This window comes from Pseudoliparis swirei, chromosome 5 (assembly GCF_029220125.1).
Source record: "Pseudoliparis swirei isolate HS2019 ecotype Mariana Trench chromosome 5, NWPU_hadal_v1, whole genome shotgun sequence".
Taxonomy (NCBI): domain Eukaryota; kingdom Metazoa; phylum Chordata; class Actinopteri; order Perciformes; family Liparidae; genus Pseudoliparis; species Pseudoliparis swirei.
In genome coordinates this window covers 24,540,082-24,558,015 of record NC_079392.1, presented here as the reverse complement: position 1 = coordinate 24,558,015, position 17,934 = coordinate 24,540,082, and the positions used below count along the sequence as shown (strand labels likewise).

At 46.0% G+C, this 17,934-nt stretch overlaps 1 protein-coding gene across 1 annotated transcript; it reads left to right on the top strand.

The window, feature by feature from the left end:
* The first annotated feature begins 1,378 nt into the window (after positions 1–1,378).
* Positions 1,379–17,392, top strand: tm6sf2b (transmembrane 6 superfamily member 2b). The gene is given in 11 exon segments (XM_056414880.1): positions 1,379–1,513; positions 4,020–4,060; positions 4,063–4,120; positions 5,382–5,481; positions 5,561–5,664; positions 7,165–7,247; positions 7,995–8,119; positions 8,225–8,326; positions 13,697–13,789; positions 15,775–15,894; positions 17,140–17,392. Coding segments are annotated over 11 exon segments (1,143 nt in total). The 5' UTR covers positions 1,379–1,433; the 3' UTR covers positions 17,377–17,392.
* Positions 17,393–17,934: the final 542 nt, after the last annotated feature.

Genomic DNA, 17,934 nt, shown 5'->3' with positions numbered 1-17,934 from the left:
TTTCCGGGTATAACAGCCCCTCTTTTCCCAACAAAGGAGGATGGTGGGAAGCAAAGGTTGGTGTGTGTGTGTGTGTGTGGGTGTGTGTGTGTGCGTGTGTGTGTGTGTGTTCAATTTTAAGGGCACTGCTCCTGAAAGATACTGGTCGGGCTGTGCTTTGTCTTCCCTGTGTGATATATTGTTGTATTGTGTGATGTCAGCAAGGTGCTGGGTGATGATACAAAAAGCATCCATGGCACACCGTAGTTTCACCTTTATAATATTATATTAGCTCCATAAACCTGTGATACGCCGATTCCTAACACACTTTTTAAGACAATTTATGATACTTTTTTAAAAATATCTTGAATTAAAAAAAGGTGATGTGTGATGTGGTATCTGGGAATGATACTGTAATAAAATGTCTTAGAGTTGGAATGTGGTGCACCCTACTGGAAGCATGCTGCAAACACCTGGTTTAAAGGGAACTGGAATTAAATTAAATGTTATTAATAGTATGACTTAATACTTAATACTAAGAAAGAAATGTTGCTTTCTTGATTTTTGTTGTTCTGAGTTTGTACTCGTGGTTGAATTTACTTATTTTAAGTTGCTTTGGATAAGTGTCTGCTAAATGACATGGAGTGTAACATGTCATGTAACTTGTCATGTTATCCATGTTATGTTCTTTTTCCTTTACAAAGGAAACCATACTTTAAAAAAAAGATGTTTAATTCAATCATAAGTAAAGAAGTAAGAAATAAAACACCAAAGTATGGTTTACATTGTGTACTAACGTGTCATTTGAAGTGCCTTCATCATTTCAAGTGTTGAATAAATGTGATTAAATTTGCTCCATTTGCAACAAAATCCCAAAATATGAAGAGGAAACTCAAGGAAAGCGCATTTGTTTATCACATCACGATGAAGATGTATTCAACACACTTCAACACACGCGGGATTATAGGCTCCATCTCTATTTTAATGGGATTAACACATAAAGCGTGCGTCGCCTTAACCTCACTATATTGTGTAACCCCTGGTGTGTCCATCAACGCACAACTTCTCACAACGCAGCATTAAGCTGCATGAACAGGAATGTCGGCCTCTTCACTAATACGACTTCTGTAAATCTCTCAGAAAATCAAATTGCACAACTCCCCCCCCCCCCCCCCCCCCAAAAAAAAGCTCTATTGTCCAGACGGTAAGAGCCCGCTCCACTTTGGGATTTCATTTCACCACATTCATTTAATTTCCTTCCTAAAAGATTTCTCTCATGTTGTTCCAGTTCCTATAAATGCATCGATGCATTGGCATCGTTTGAATATTGATCTGATCATATGCAAGTGTTTTTCTGTTGCCGGAGAGGAATTAAATCCAATGTTTTTTTCCTATTTTTTCTCAGCTGCTGTGGATATTTTCCGGGAGGAGAAATCTGAGCCGATCCCAGAGAGATGGAGACCTTCGTCTTTTTGTTTTCTTTTTCCGCCCTCGGCATTCTTTACGCCATGAACACAACTCCTGGCTTTCAAGAGTAAGTCACAACCTTTACTGGTTTTGTTATTGCTCAGGTTTCTATTGAAATGCTCTGTTTGTTAGTTCTCTAGTCTAGTTATTTATTTATCTCTGCACTTTATTGTCCTGGTCACTTTAACCTGCTGGAAATTCTCTTTGGTCACTGCCTTGTGTATATATTCTGTTTCCTCTGTATATTTAGTATTAGTATTTAGTATTGTTGTTGTGTTTTTGAGTTTTATTTTTTATCTTTTATTAATGCTCTAATGTGCACCCGCTCCTGTGATCCTGAAATGTCCCCACTGTGACTAATAAAGGAATATCTAATCTAATCTAATCTAATAAAATAAAAGAGAAGAAATATAGTTACATGAGAAAATGCACAGCAGGGATGATACAAAAAAAAACATATGCATGCCACCAATTTTTTAAATACATAAAGTAGAGAAAAGAAAGCAATTTCCAAACAAACTAAAGATAAAAAAAGACAGAAATAAAAAATAGGAATACAATACATACAGCGTGCAATACCTCATTTACATAATACTTTACTCCGTAACTTTACTTTCTGTTTTTATAATCAAAACTCTTGTCAAATAATTAAAAACACCAACGTATAAAGGCAGCAGGTGCACTTTCTCACCACTAGAGCACACTGTACGCTTACATCTCAGGTTGGATCGCGAAATCCCCCAACCAGTAATTCCACGACCTTCAGTGTGTATTTGCCAATTGCGTCTTAGAAGTTGTGTAGACTCTTAAAAAGATTAAACCTCCACATTCCTCTGGCAAAAAAAGAAAGGAGTGTGAACAGAATGTGTGGAGATAATCTGATATTAGAGATAATTCCTTTCTCTCAGCTGCCGGGGAGACTCCTCTGATTCAATTGTTATCGGTTCTGCCTGTTTAACGGGACACTAGCACTACCTCATCGTATCGGTGGTAACACACACATTCCACTCCCCCCTTCACACTTATAACCGCAAAGTATTCCTCACAGCCGACGGACTGCTTTGCACACCTCCTTGTGTGAGCGTCTTGTCGAGTGTGTGGGCATTGACGATCAATACACACTGCACACGGGAGTTTGATGAATTGCTCTTGACACACAATATGCCTCGTGCTCTTCCGCTCTGCAAACAAAAAGTATTGTGTGCATAAATCTTCCTGCGCGGTTGAATTTCCAGAGGCGGCCGGGGAGCTTCCCTTTGCTCTCGCAGCATTTGTTTTTCCTCCTCCCGTGAACACGCCGTCGTGAGTTGTGTTGTTTTCTCCGAGAGAGGTGATGTTGTTTAGCGGGAGATACCTGGAGCACATTAATCTTTTTCCAGTGCCAGGCAGCGGCTCCTTTGACCAGTAAACATGGAGTGCGATGCTGAACTAACATGGCCTCGTAGCTTTCTGCTTCCCACACCGCGGCCCATGATTGATTAAACCTTTGTCAAGCGGTGCTTTCAAGCCACCGGCGGGCCACCGCAGCGGCAGGAGAGGTGCAATGCCGCAGACGTAGAGTTCAACAAAAGGAAAGTGAGGCAAACACTGTGGATTAATACTCTGCAATCATTCCGTAACTTTGGCTTTGAATTATTTTTTTTAACACCGCCCTTTTAAGGATCCCCCCAGTGGAGAAAACGCGATAAAGTGCCCTGTAGTAAGCCCCTTTAGTGGAGAGAATGTGATGAAGTGCACCATAGGAAGCCCTTTTATTGGAGAAAACGTGATGAAGTACCTATAGGAAGCCCTTTTAGTGGAGAACACATGACAAAGGGCCCTATTGGAAGCCCTTTTAGTGGGGAAAATGTGATGAAGTGCCCTATAACAAGCACTTTTAGTGGATAAAACATTATGAAATGTACCATAAGAAGTTCTTTTAGTCGAGAAAACATGATGAAGTGTCTTATAGGAAGCCCTTTTAGTGGAGAAAACATGATGAAGTGTCTTATAGGAAGCCCTTTTAGTGGAGAAAACATGATGAAGTGTCTTATAGGAAGCCCTTTTAGTGGAGAAAACATGATGAAGTGTCTTATAGGAAGCCCTTTTAGTGGAGAAAACGTGATGAAGTGCACCATAAGAAGTTCTTTTAGTGGAGAAAACGTGATGAAGTGCCTAATAGGAAGCCCTTTTAGTGGAGAAAACGTGATGAAGTGCCCTCTAGGATGCTTTTCCAGTGAAGAAAATATGATGATGTGCCGTCTACAACGCCCTTCCAGTGGAGAAAATGAGATGAAGTGCCTTTTTTTTTATATCGTCCTCCCTCAACGGCTGGGTGCAGTGCATCTATCACACAGATTTCCCCTCACACCTCTGCATTATTTCTACCTCTTTCGATGTGGCGTAATTATTATTGTCTCTGACTTCCCATTCATCATCATTTACTAATTTAGCGCTGCTGAGAGGACTGGCAACAACTTCCATTGGAGAAACTAATGAGTGGAGAGAATGAAGCAGAGAATCCGTGCAGAGGGGTCAGCAGATTGTTTTCCTCCTTCCTTCCTGATAACCGTTGACTTCCTCTTCCTCCACAGGCCGTATGTGATCTTGGCGATCGGCGCCGCGGTGCTGCTGGTCGTTTTCTGTTCTACTTCCTCGTCACTCGTGGCAACCCGCCCAAAGACGCCTTATTCTTCGGTATTAAAACACGACGCACACACATGCAATATATTTCCAAACCATGTTGGACAAAGGTGGAACTGTAAGTCTGATATGTCGAAAAGCCGCTTAGACTGATCGGACTCAGGGCAAATCTCAGCCCTGCTATTGTGAGGCACGACCCTCAGAGCACACGGCGCCTTTCAGCTTTCGTTGTGTGACCTTGGTTGACCTTGAAGCAAAGCTTTTGGAGAATGTTCACGCAGGAGAAGGCGCCGCACGACGAATTCTTAGTGTGACGGCAGCAGCTTGAGCACATTTCAATTTCTAACCTTTCAATTGATCTTTTTCCACGTTAATTTTTGTCAGATTGCTTTTTCTCTCGTCGCATCGGTCGAATGTGTTCCCTCAGCTGACGCCGGGTGGCGACGCCGGGTGGTGCTGGATGGCCAGTCGGTGCCCGGAGCGATACTATATATAGTTGTTGTGCAGGTGAATCACACGACAATGAGCACAACAGCCGTGGCAGGCTCTCTCCTCAGTGATGGAGAGCCGTAATCCCCCCCGCTATCTCACCTGTTAGATGTCAGAGATAAACCTGGTTGTCCTGAGGATTACAGAGACACTGGTGGTACACAATGTGTGTGTGTGTGTGTGTGTGTGTGTGCAAAGAGTGTGCGAAGGACAGATAGGGAGGATGTGATACAGCGGTTTAAGCCGTGGTGTCTGCAGAGAGATGCCGCCGCCTTCACCGTGACATTCACAATGAAAAGCTCTGAGAGGATAAATAAACACGGTTAGCGCTCACAATGTGTTGTGGAAAGCCCCCAAGGAGGAGAAAAGTTAATGAAACAATATAACTGCCACTGTGCCGGCGTTGTTTGCTGGTTCATTACATGTGTACGGTCTGATTTTCATAGGCAGGCGAAGCAAATTGAGTAATTACAAGAAAGTTTCAGTCGTCACAAGAGATTCTGAACACGTGATGAGGTCATGAGAGAAGATTATCTCTGAAGCTCATATCATACAGAGGCAGAGACAAACACACACACAAATACACACATTCATATGCACATACAAAAACATATACACACACCCCCACCCATGCACACACACATACACACACACACGTGCATACACACACACGCACACATACACACGCACCTACACGCAAACACATGCACACGAACACATACACACAGATCCATACACACACATGCACGCACCGACAAACACACCCACACACCTACACACACACACCTACACACGTGTTTTAAACCCTGTGTCTCTTGCCTTGCCGTGTTCGCCGTGTTCTCCTTCTCGCGTGTCATCGACCTGGCGAGCGCTCTGGGCCTCGACGGCGTCGTCTCCGGCTTCATGGAGTTCTACCAGAAGACGGTCGGTCGCTGCGATTCTCGATGTATAAAATGCCGACGGCTCCGGTTTGACGCGAGCTCGTGTCACGCCTGCGTTTCAGGGGGAGCCCTATCTGGGAACAGCCTACGCCATCATGATGTGTTACTGGGATGGAGTCGCACACTTCATCATGTACCTGGTGATGATCAGCAGGATAAGCGACAGGTGGGTGATGTCAGGCGAGTCACAGGAAGCTGCCTCACATGAAAATAAATGAAAATGTCTCTATAAAGAGAAATGACGGTAATAAAAATCACATGGCTTCAGACATCTTCTCATATTTCTTTTTCATTTTTAGAGAAACAGAGCGATTGATATTCATGAGTTACATCAAATTCACCGAATGGCCTGAATGAGAAGTAGAACACCACCAGGGCTCCTCTAGAGTGAGTTAGTCGTAAAGTGAGTTCAGTAGTTCATCTGTGAGCTGCCCTGAGGAAGGTGCGAAATGATTCTCTTTTAAACAAAGACACTTTTGTTACCATGAGAAGTTGTGCTGCTCTTTTCTTCTTCACATAACTTGTGTGTTATGTGTGAAAGAGGTTTTTTCCATTCTTGGAAATACGGCTACCAAAAGGGTTCTTTGTGATAATTAGTTTTCCTTTAGGAACGCCCAAAGGACCAATTTTTTTGTTGGAAGAATCAGTTTTTCAATGATTGTTTAAATATCTCGCAGCACACACTTCACCACAATCTGGGATTCGGAACCACGATTGTTGTGGGTTGCGCCGCACCACATCAGCCCCGGCCATTCAGCAACCTCACGTACTTCTTGAAACCTAAAAGTGTTCTCGGTAGTCCTCGATTGAACCCTTGGAATATTAAACTGTTCTGAGTAGAACCCTTAACTCCCGTGTGGGCCATTGTTAGCACCATGAGAAAGCGGAAAAACCTTGGAGACCTTCGAGAGAAGGTTCTGGATGGAGCCATTTCCCAATAGAAGGGTTCTCATATGGGTTGGGGTTGGAAGATTTCACAGATTGCAGCTATAACCCTTTATATCTGAGTTTTAAGTATAATTGTCTCAAAGGGACCAAAGTGGGACCTTTATAAAAAGATCTACCAGGAGTCAAAAAGGATTCACCGATTGGGTAAAGCTGAAGAGCCCTATTGGGTTCTGGTTAGCACCTTTATTTCCAAGAGGGACCTCAACTGACCGTATCTAACGTTGTGTACCACCTTGTGACTTACCTGTTTAAAACCCAAAAGGGTTCTCGGTAGTCTTCGATTGAACCCTTGGAATATTAAACTGTTCTTGGTAGAACCCTTAACTCCTGTGTGGGCCATTGTTAGCACCCTGAGAAAGTGGAAAAACCTTGGATAAAACCTTCGAGAGAAGGTTCTGGGTGGAGCCATTTCCCAATAGAAGGGTTCTCATAGGGGGTTGGGATTGGAAGATTTCACAGATTGCAGCTATAACCCTTTATATTGGGGTTTTAAGTAGAGCCGTCTCAAAGGGACCCAGGTGGGACCTTTTTAAAAGGATCTACCGGGAGTCAAAAAGGATTCACCGATTGGGTAAAGCTGAAGAGCCCTAGAGGGTTCTGGTTAGCACCTTTATTTCCAAGAGGGACCTCAACAGATGTTAGCTAACGTTGTGTACCTTCCGTCTTACCTCCACAACAGTATAACCAACCCTTGTTTTCCGTGTGGTTCCTCTCCCAGGAAAGCCTACCGTACCCTGGGCTTATTCTGGGCCGGCTCTCTGTGCGTCAACATGAGCGTGTTCATTGACGGCATCGCGGCAGGTGAGCGTCCCGTCTACCGGTTTTCCTCGACCGGTCCCCTACGATGGCGAGCGTTAATCAAGTGGACATCTGCACCGCCGTGTCCCCGTCGGTGTCGCGCTTCGGTCTGCCAACAGAACACACGACCGCTCCACGCCTCGCCGGCCGCCGCCACACCCCACGACGCCGCCGGGGAAACAGAACTGGTCTACGGGCGATGCGTTGCTCTCTGTTGTGTTAACCCGGACACACCGCACTGTTTGCCTTGGCCTGTAGTTCTGAAGCCTAATTACATATTGACGTTGTCATGTTCGTACACAGTTTGTATGGGTCAGTGAAATATGATAAAAAGCTGTTTGGCTCATTTTAGGGGGCTTCGAAATCCAAGAAATAACTATCACATCTCTCTATTCTTTGCATTAATATATATAATTATTATATTTCTTTCCATTGAATGGTATATTTGACACTAGTTCATCTATATCTCAGTGATAATGTCCAAATGAGCATAAAATATCACTATAACCCGAAAATTCGGTCTCTTGTGTTATCTTATTCTGAATGCAGCATGACTACAGAGCACAATCACTATCTGATTAAACCAATTTATGAACTGTCGGAAACAATGGATATCCAGGGCCCCCCCCCAAAAAAATGTCCACTCCCCATGGGGCTTAGCCCCCCTTTCTTGTAATCCTACAACCGCCCTTGGGTGAGTAAAATATGATAAAAGTCTCTTTCTTTTTCACCCCCTTTCTTTCGCCGCAGGTAAATACGGGTCGGAGATCCGTCCCGTCTTCTGGCTCAACTTCGTCTTCCTCGTGATGCCCGTGTGGGCGGCCGTCACGCTGTTCACTCGGCCCAAGGACAGGCCGCTTATCGGGGGGTACAATGTAAGTGTGACGAGTGAGTGGGTAGACCTCGGTGGAGAGGTTTAGAGCGGTAGTGTTTCGACTAACCGTCTCTGTATCGTACGTCGTGTTGTCTTCTCCCGTCAGGCCTTTAACGTCCAGACCATGAAGCTCATCTGGCGTCCTCTGGATCTGATCCTGGTGCTGCTCCTGTTAGCCGCCATGGCCTTCACTACCCTCAGAGGCTTGGTACATCACTCCAAAACCCTCGTAGAAAAATCGAGGCATTTGGCCTCTAGAGTTCGATCTTTTCACCAAACTCTAAGATGCTTTCTTTGGACCATGAAGCTCATTTTCGTCATTCTAATTGATGTAACTTGTTGTGCACCGACAGATATGCTAGAGAGGTTCAGGTCATTTATGTTCGCTTTCTCTCATTCCAGGCTTCCTGATTGTTTTCACCTGTCATCACACCTGTCTCCTATGCTCATCAGTGTCAGCCCCGCCCCTGATTGGTCCCACCTGTGTCTTGTTACCATGTGCTTAAATTCCCCTGTCTCCCAGTGTTCCTTGTCAGTTCGTCTGGTCTTTTGCCATGATCAGGTCGGGTTATGTTGTGCTCTTGAAAAGTTTTTGATCCCTCACTACGTGGCGCTTTCATTTTGTTCACTGCAGAACCGAAAAATAAAGGAGTTACAAATACTTTATCCCTGTCTGCGCGGTCGTGAAATTGGGGCCTACTTCCTAAGTGCCTGAGATCGTAACAGAACAGACTGACCACATTATGGACCCAGCCGACCCAAGAACGCTTCACGCCGCTCTGTCGGTACAGGGCGTGACGATTTTTCATCACGAGGAAAAACTGGACAAAGTCAGCCGGGAAATACAAGAGCTGAGAGGACGCCAGGCGGGGTTCAGGAAGAATTATCTACACAGATGCAACAACTGGTTGCCCAAATGAATAATTTTTCACTCATCAACAGACTGCTCCTCCGGTGACGTCATCCACAGCTGAGAATTTGCCTGTCAATACTCCAGCTGACGACCCAGGTCAGGCTGTTTCCTACCCGTTCGGCTGGCTCTTCCGGAGAGATTTTCCGGAGACTCTTCAATTGCAGAGCCTTTCTGGTACAGTGTGATCTGCATTTTCAACACAACCCAGCAGCTTTTATCTGAGCATGGTAAAGTGGCGTTTATTGTGTCTCATTTAACGGGAAGAGCTGCAGCCTGGGCTACTGCAGAATGGTCTAGAGACACCGAACTATGTTACTCATTGGCCGATTTCATAGAGACTATGAGGCGCATTTTGACCACTCATCGCCTGCTACGGAGGCCAGCAGAAGACTGTTTCAAATCGTCAGCTCAACCGTCAGGTGGTTGATTATGCCATCGAGTTTCGTACAGCAGCAGCGGACAGCGGATGGAATGTTCCGCTCTTCGTGACGCCTTCATGACAGGACTTCGGAACCGATAAAGGACCAGCTGGCTCCACTGGAGACACCGGGATCTGGAATCCTCATCGCTGTGGCCATCCGGATCGATAACCGTCTTCGAAAGAGAGAGGAGCGTCGACGCAACCGAGATGTTATTCCCAGCTTCCAGAATTCGCCTCGGAGGGTCGCGCCGCCAGCGGAGGATTTCCAGCTCATGTTACCGGACCATCTGAGGACTACACTTCCGAATGACTCGGTGAACCCATGCAGCTTGGAAGAACCAGGCTTTCTCTGGAGGAGAGGCAGCGCCGTCACGGGAGGGTTGCTGTTTCTACTGCGGCCAGCCGGGTCATCAACTCGCTTCATGCCGGGAAAGATCGTGCTCACCAGTCAAAAGGAGGCGCTGGTGAGCAAGTTTCCAGACTTCCCTCCTCGACCTGTTACTCAGGTAGACATTTGTATTAACAATCAGACCATTGACCAGGGTGTGTTAATAGACTCAGGGCTGACGAAAGCCTTATAGACTGGGGCCTAGTCAAACAGCTAAAATAAAAACTGTCCCGCTATCTCATCCTGTTAGTGCCAGTGCCTTAGACGGCCGCTTGTTGTTCACAGTTACCCATTGCACTGAGCCCATACAGATTACTATAAATAAGGACCATACCGAGCATGCAATTTCATATTTTGAGTCGACTCAGCACCCGATTATTTTGGGGTTTCCTTGGTTGAAGATCCACAATCCTCACATAGACTGGCCTTCAGGAAAGTTAAGGAATGGGGAGAGGATTGTAAGGGCAGGTGTAAACTTTCGCAACCTGTTAATGCACCAACAGACTCTAGTAGGATCATTATAGATCACCCTGACTATCCTGATCTACACAAGGTACCTTCCTGTTACCATGATTTAAAAGAAGCGTTTAACAAGTCTAAAGCCTTGTCGCTACCTCCTCACCGAGATTTTGACTGTCCCATTGATCTCTTACCGAGCCCCCATTCCCAAGGGAGACTTTACTCGATTTCGAGACCTGAGAGAACAGCAATGGATGAATACATCTCCTCTTCACTCAAATCAGGGATTATCCGTCCTTCATCGTCTCCAGCCGGAGCGGGATTCCTTTTTGTGGGAAAGAAAGACGGGTCTCTGAGACCTTGCATAGACTACAGTCCACTAAATGACATTACGGTGAAGAACCGCTATCCTCTGCCACTCATGTCATCTGCTTTTGAACTGCTTCAACGGCCAAGATATTCACCAAGTTGGATTTAAGAAATGCATATCACTTGGTTAGAATAAAACAAGGGGATGAGTGGAAGACTGGATTCAACACTCAGAATGGTCACTATGAGTACTTGGTAATGCCTTTTGGACTGTGCAATGCACCGGCTGTGTTTCAAGCTTTTGTGAATGAGGTTTTGCGGGAATTCTTGAATATTTCAGTGTTTGTGTATCTGGATGACATACTGATTTTCTCCCCAGACGCTAAATCTCATGTTAACCATGTCCGCCAAGTTTTGCAGAAACTACTGGATAATCAGCTATATGTCAAGGCAGAGAAGTGCGAGTTCCACACAGAAGAGGTGTCTTTCTTAGGATACATAGTCTCACCTAATCATATCCAAATGGATCCTGCGAAAGTCAGTGCAGTATCCCAGTGGCCCACACCAGACTCCAGGAAAAAGGTTCAGCAGTTCCTAGGATTTGCTAACTTCTATAGGAAGTTTATTAGGAATTTCAGTTATGTTGCTGCTCCTCTGCATGTTCTGACTTCTCCTAAGGTTCCCTTCAAGTGGACCCCCCAGGCGGATCTTGCTTTCAAACTTCTCAGAGATAGATTCACATCAGCTCCCATACTCACCATTCCAGATCCCCAGCGCCAGTTTATGGTCGAGGTGGATGCTTCCAATGAGGGAATTGGAGGAGTACTGTCTCAACGTTCTGCAGAAGACAACAAGATGCATCCATGTGCTTACCTGTCGCGGAAGTTGACAACGGCAGAGCGGAATTATGACGTGGAAACAAGGAATTGTTAGCTGTAAAGCTGCCCTCGAGGAATGGAGACACTGGCTGGAGGGTGCAGAGCAACCGTTTTAGTCTGGACAGATCACAAGAATCTAGAATATATAAGAAAGGCTAAGCGTCTCAACTCCCGTCAGGCCAGGTGGACACTTTTCTTTAGTAGATTCAACTTCACACTCTCTTTTCGTCCCGGTCTCAGAATCAAAACCCGATGCTTTGTCTCGTCTTTACGATCCCGAACCACTTGCGGTAGAGCCCAAGACCATCCTTCCACTTAACCGGGTGATCGGAGCCTTTTCCTGGCAAGTGGAGTCAGACGTTAAAGAGCCAAATGTCATGAATCCAGCGCCTAGCGAGTGTCCCAACAATCTGCTGTTTGTTCCTGAGGCTCTTCACTCCAAGGTCATCCACTGGGCTCACTCATCTGTGCTTTCGTGCCATCCGGGAGTAGCAAGAACAATGTTCAGGATTCAACAACGTTTCTGGTGGCCATCCATGAAGAAAAATGTGGCCGAGTATGTAGCGGCTTGTCCGGTGTGTGCGTGTAATAAGACCTCATCTCAAGTTAAGATGGGCTTGCTCCAGCCGCTGCCGATTCCCCATCGTCCTTGGTCACACATTTCGATGGATTTTGTGACAGGATTTCCCTCATCCAGAGGCAAGACTACGGTTCTAACAGTGGTTGATCGATTTTCAAAATGGCTCACTTCATCCCATTGACCAAGCTTCCCTCTGCCAAAGTCACCGCAGAGGTCATGATGAATCACGTATTCAGGATCCATGGATTCCCTAATGACATTGTTTCCGACAGGGGTCCACAATTCATTTCCGCCTTCTGGAAAGAGTTTTGTCGACTCATAGGTGCCACCGTCAGCCTGTCATCAGGATATCACCCTCAGTCAAATGGACAGTCGGGCGTCTGAACCAAGAACTAGAGACTACGCCACGTTGTCTCGTCTCCCGAACCAGACCACCTGGGTGACCACCTCACATGGGTCGAGGTTGCCCACAATACCCTTCCTACGGCGGCCACAGGTCTCTCTCCATTCCATTGTGTCAATGGTTTCCAGCCTCCACTTTTCCCTAACAACGAGGAAGAGGTGATGGTTCCATCGGCACATGCCATGATCAGACGTTGTCGCAGAGTTTGGGCTGGTGCTCGCCAGTCTCTTCTCCGAAGTTCAGCTCGGATGAAGGCTGTTGCGGACGTTCATCGCAGGGTCGCTGCCTCCTACAGTCCAGGCCAAAGGTTTGGCTCTCTACCAAAGACTTACCACTCCATGTCGCCTCAAAGAAACTGGCTCCGAGATTTGTGGGTCCGTTTCCAGTGTCCAGAGTCATCAACCCGGCGTCTGTACGCTTGCAACTCCCCAGGACCTTGAGAGTGCACCCAACGTTTCACGTTAGTAGAATCAAGCCGGTGTGTGAGAGCACACTTGTTCCACCGCCCCAGTTCTTTGAAGGGGGTGACGTTTACAAGGTCCGTAAGCTACTGGAGGTCCGTAATAGGGAGGGCAAGCAATTCCTGGTAGACTGGAAGGGTTACGGTCCTGAGGCTAGAAGCTGGATAGCTGCTTCATTTATCGTAGACAAGACTCTTATCCACGACTTTTACAATCAGCCTGGGCCATCAGGAGTTGGCCCTAGAGGGGTACTGTTGTGCACCGACAGATATGCTAGAGAGGTTCAGGTCATTTATGTTCGCTTTCTCTCATTCCAGGCTTCCTGATTGTTTTCACCTGTCATCACACCTGTCTCCTATGCTCATCAGTGTCAGCCCCGCCCTGATTGGTCCCACCTGTGTCTTGTTACCATGTGCTTAAATTCCCCTGTCTCCCAGTGTTCCTTGTCAGTTCGTCTGGTCTTTTGCCATGATCAGGTCGGGTTATGTTGTGCTCTTGAAAAGTTTTTGATCCCTCACTACGTGAGCGCTTTCATTTTGTTCACTGCAGAACCGAAAAATAAAGTACTTACAAATACTTTATCTCTGTCTCCCGGGTCGTGCAATTGGGTCCTACTTCCTAAGTGTCTGAGATCGTAACATAACTGAGGAAACGTGTGGACAGTGTCAGGGAGACGTTCAAATCTTCGATAATTTACAGTTGTTCTCAGATTGAATTTGGTAATATCGCGAGCTGTTCCCGTTATTTCGTCCCGAACCTTCTGCAGGTGGCTCTGGACTCTCCGCTGGAGGCCTGCTCCGTGTACCTGAGGCACTATGAGCCCTACCTGAAGGATCCTGTGGGCTTCCCCAGAGTGATGGTGAGCACCCCCCCCCCCTCCAGCCTGATTTACATCACCACCAGCCACACATAATGGACCTCTGCGAGTGTGCCGGCGGCTCGCCCCCTCGACTCCTCCGCTCTCTCAGCTGATTACACGGACCTTTTCTCATCATCACAGCAACAATGAGCGTCGGGTTGAGAGGCCGCCGCATCTTTGTCTCGCTCCCCTCTTTCATTCACACGAAATGGATAACAGATTATTCCCGCGTTCCCTTTTATTTCCTCCTGACCCAGCTCGGCTGCGTTTTGTGTGTGTGTGTGTTGCGCTTTTGTTCTCCGTACACAGCTCCGTCAATAGGTTATCCAAAGACCTTGTCGGGGGGGAGGGGATGGGGGGGGGGCGGTCCAGTCACAATCGCGAGTCATTGATCAGACGGACGAACCGCATGCTGAGGACTTGATAAGCTAATCCCTCTCCCAAAGCACCCCCATCAGCATCTCGCTGGGTGGGAGGAGTGTGTGTGTGTGTGTGTGTGCAGCATGTGAAAGTATGTCTCGGCAGCTGTGTGTGTGTGTCTGATAGCATCGGCTCGTGTGTGTGCGTACGCGCAGGGGGTGAAGAAATGACATGAAGTTGCGTCGGTACACTGGGCTGCAGTGTTTCTGACCTCTTTGTCCGTCGGCGGTGATGAACGGGATGTGACAGATTACCGCGGCAACACCAAAAAGACATTTGAACAAAGGGCTGAAGGGCACGTATGATTGGCTTTCAGGCCTCGAGCTGAACTCATTAGAATTCATCGAGACCCCAGACCCAGAGTGAAAAGAAACTGCTCAGTGGGATAATTTGAGTTAGTCCTTTTTCTTCTTTAGCTTTCATGCACCAAATATTTTTGAAGTTGAAGGTCAGGACAGTTTCTGTAATGGCGATAGTCATTTGCGCCGAGTGGTGCAAATGTATGTCCGAGAGACGTTTCCACTTAAGAAACGAGCGAGGCTTTTATTGGAGTGTTTTCCATTTGAAGTGAGCTCATTTCCCTTCTTTACATTTCACTCTGACGACCGCGGTAACAAGTCACGCCGAGGAATACGACGGAGAAGATTAGATCGAAGGCGATGCGAGGATGCGGCGCCGGATGGAAACCGGGGGGAGAGACACACGACATCAAAGTGATGCAACGGTTCTCGTAAAAAGCTTTTTACCGATTTAACTCTCTAGAGGGAACAAAGCTGAGTGCATTTACTTTTTGATATTTACCTCCGTTTGACTGCTCACGCGTCAATTTTAAAGAATTCTTCCACACTGGCGGTGCCACTTTTATCCTGAGGGTGTCTGTGTTTGTAATTCCGTATGAAAAAGGAGGATGTGCTGGGTTAATTGTCTGGTCAGGACCCGAGAACAGCACCGATGGAGGGGAAGGGCCACTGGAGCGGACGTTTGTCTTTAGAAATCAAATAAAACTATAAATCAAATCGCCACTGACGCACCGCGGGGGATTCGGAGTTGACGAGGCCAAAAAGAAAGTAATGTCCATTTCCGTGTGTTATTATTCTGATAATTTATTTCCGAAACAAACAAAAAGAACAAACAAAATGCTGACACTTCCTCTCTGTGCTGGTAAAAAAAACATAGGCCACCCTGGTGCATGCTGGTCCTACATATCTACATATAACCACAGTGTTACCCAATCAGTGATCCTAAAACTAAATATATTTAAACAATCATAATGTATTAAACTAAACTGCAACTATCATAAGAAAAAACTCTTCCAACATATTAAAATATAACATAAATAAGCAATGAATAATCAATATTACTTTACAAAAACTAAATACAAATGTCAAAATAAATAGCTCTAACAGATACTTTCCACTGGATCCAGAATCCACGTTTCGCTGGAATATAAATTATAAAATATACGTTGGCGTGTATAACTATGGAATTCACAAATATATATTTTGGAGGAATGTTCATGTTTGCAGGAAATCAAGTTTCTTCCCCCCCCCCCCCCCCCCCCACAGATGCTGCACTTGTTCTTCTACGGACTCCCTCTGTTGGGCGCGTTCGTGTACGGCCTCCTGAAGCCCGGATGCACGTGGATGTCGGACTGGACCGTGTTCTTAGCCGGCGCCGTGCTCCAGGTGAACGCCGCGGGGGCGTAATCGCCGCCTCCTTATTGAGTCAAATTAAAGTGAAGTTCACAAACAGAGGCCTGAAAAAAAAAACGTGCCGCCGCAATTAAAATGAAACTCCTCGCGGCGAGCGCTCTCATCCGGGGCTAATAATCACCGGCACCGGCGTTTATCCAGTGAAGCACGTTTTCTGTAATAAACAAAGCAGCAGGTGCTTTCTCTTCACGCCGGCAGGAAGATCCACGAGCCCGAGAGGAAGCGCCTCATTAAAGCCCTGCTTCCTGTTCGGAAGAGGTCGCGGACAAGGGCGTTTGTTGGACTCTAAGAAAGTGTCAAATATACCATTTAATGGAAATATATATTATAATAGTATGTATTAATGCAAAGAGTAGAGAGATGTCGAAAGTTATTTAATGTATTTATAATTTGCTCGTTCACACTCTCGCTCACTGGAGACAGTTTCTAAGTTTCCCTTTCATGCCTCAAGCAAAGATAAATGTAAACAACCGTTAACACAAGATATTATATATATATATATATAAATATATATATATATATATATAAATATATATATATATAGCCACATTCTGTAACATTCTGTGCATCATTGACTTTGAGCTCAACTCGGAGACGTTTACTTGGCAGAATGAGAAAGCCAGCGCAGCCGCCTCCCCAAGGTCCTAGTGCCCGGGGATTATAGCATAAAGTATGATGATAGGCTATTGGATTGTAATTCGAAGGGAACCAGAATGCATGTATGTAGTATGTTAGAGTTATAAATAACATGTCCGTGTGAGAAACAGTCAGACTGATGGCAAAACACAACTACTGAAAAATGTGTACTATCTGAGAAAATGTGTAATATCCCCACATAACTCTCCCCTTCCCCCTCTTTCTTTCACAACGAACAGCACTCAGCACTATTTATTTATTTATTAACCTCTGCCCTCTCCTTTTTTATGTTAATAACCTGTTAAAAAAAACTGTACCTAATCCTATATATTCTACCACCTTATGTACAGTGTGTTTTCACATTTTTATTATTATTATTATAGTGTGTGTGTACCTCTGTTGACTTGGAGAGCCCTGCAGAACAATTCCAATGTGTCTGGACTGTTGGTTTCGGCACATAATGGCATAATACCTTGACCTTGAACCTTGACCTTGAACCTTGACCTTGAACCTTGCCCAATGCAGTGTAATCTACAAACACACTGAGTGTAACAGTGTGGCGACGTCCGTGTGTCCCTCCAGTGCCAGTGGGCCCACGTCGGGGGGGCCCTCCACCCTCGCACCGCGGCCCCGTTCCGGATCCCGGCCGACGCTCTCCGCTCCGTGCTGGCGGCCAACTTGCTGTCCGCGGTGCTCCCGGTCCTGGTGGCCGCGCGGGTTCACAGCAACCCGTACTTCTTCCTGAAGGTCGCCCCGTTCCCCGGGCAGACGGGTTTGCCCAACAGCGAGGAGAAGGACACCAAGTACAAAGACAAGTGACGATTCTACGTCGAATGTCGAAATAAAAGGATGTTTTGCTCGGCATCTTTGGATGAAGCGGTTATTTAAAATGTTTTGCCTCCACTTCTTGTCCTGCTGGCTCCTTTGTGAGAGTGTTTTTGTTGTTGTCGCTCAGCATGATGACATCCGGCACTTATCTCCCCCGAGTGGAAAACACGATTAAAAAACCCGCTTCATTGTCATTTAAAACAATTACCAAAGGCTCGCCTCGGGCTTCTAAAGAAGCTAAACCTCGACTGATGGCGGCCGTCGTCCGGCTCCTTGTTTGTTTCGGCCAATCAGGGAGAAGAAGGGAGACGGGTGAACATTACATCACGTCGGTTACTGAAGCCTTTTTCCTGTTAAAGACTCGAGCTCATGGCACGGTGATGAAACAGAAAGCGGACAAATATATTTTTTATAGTGGTTCGGAGCCATGAAGAAGTGGACATCTTTAAACACCATCAAGACAATATCTACAATAATATATTATTATATTTATGTGCCAACTGTGCAAATCAGAGGTGTCGGGTCTCTGAGTTGAAGTGTTGCTACACA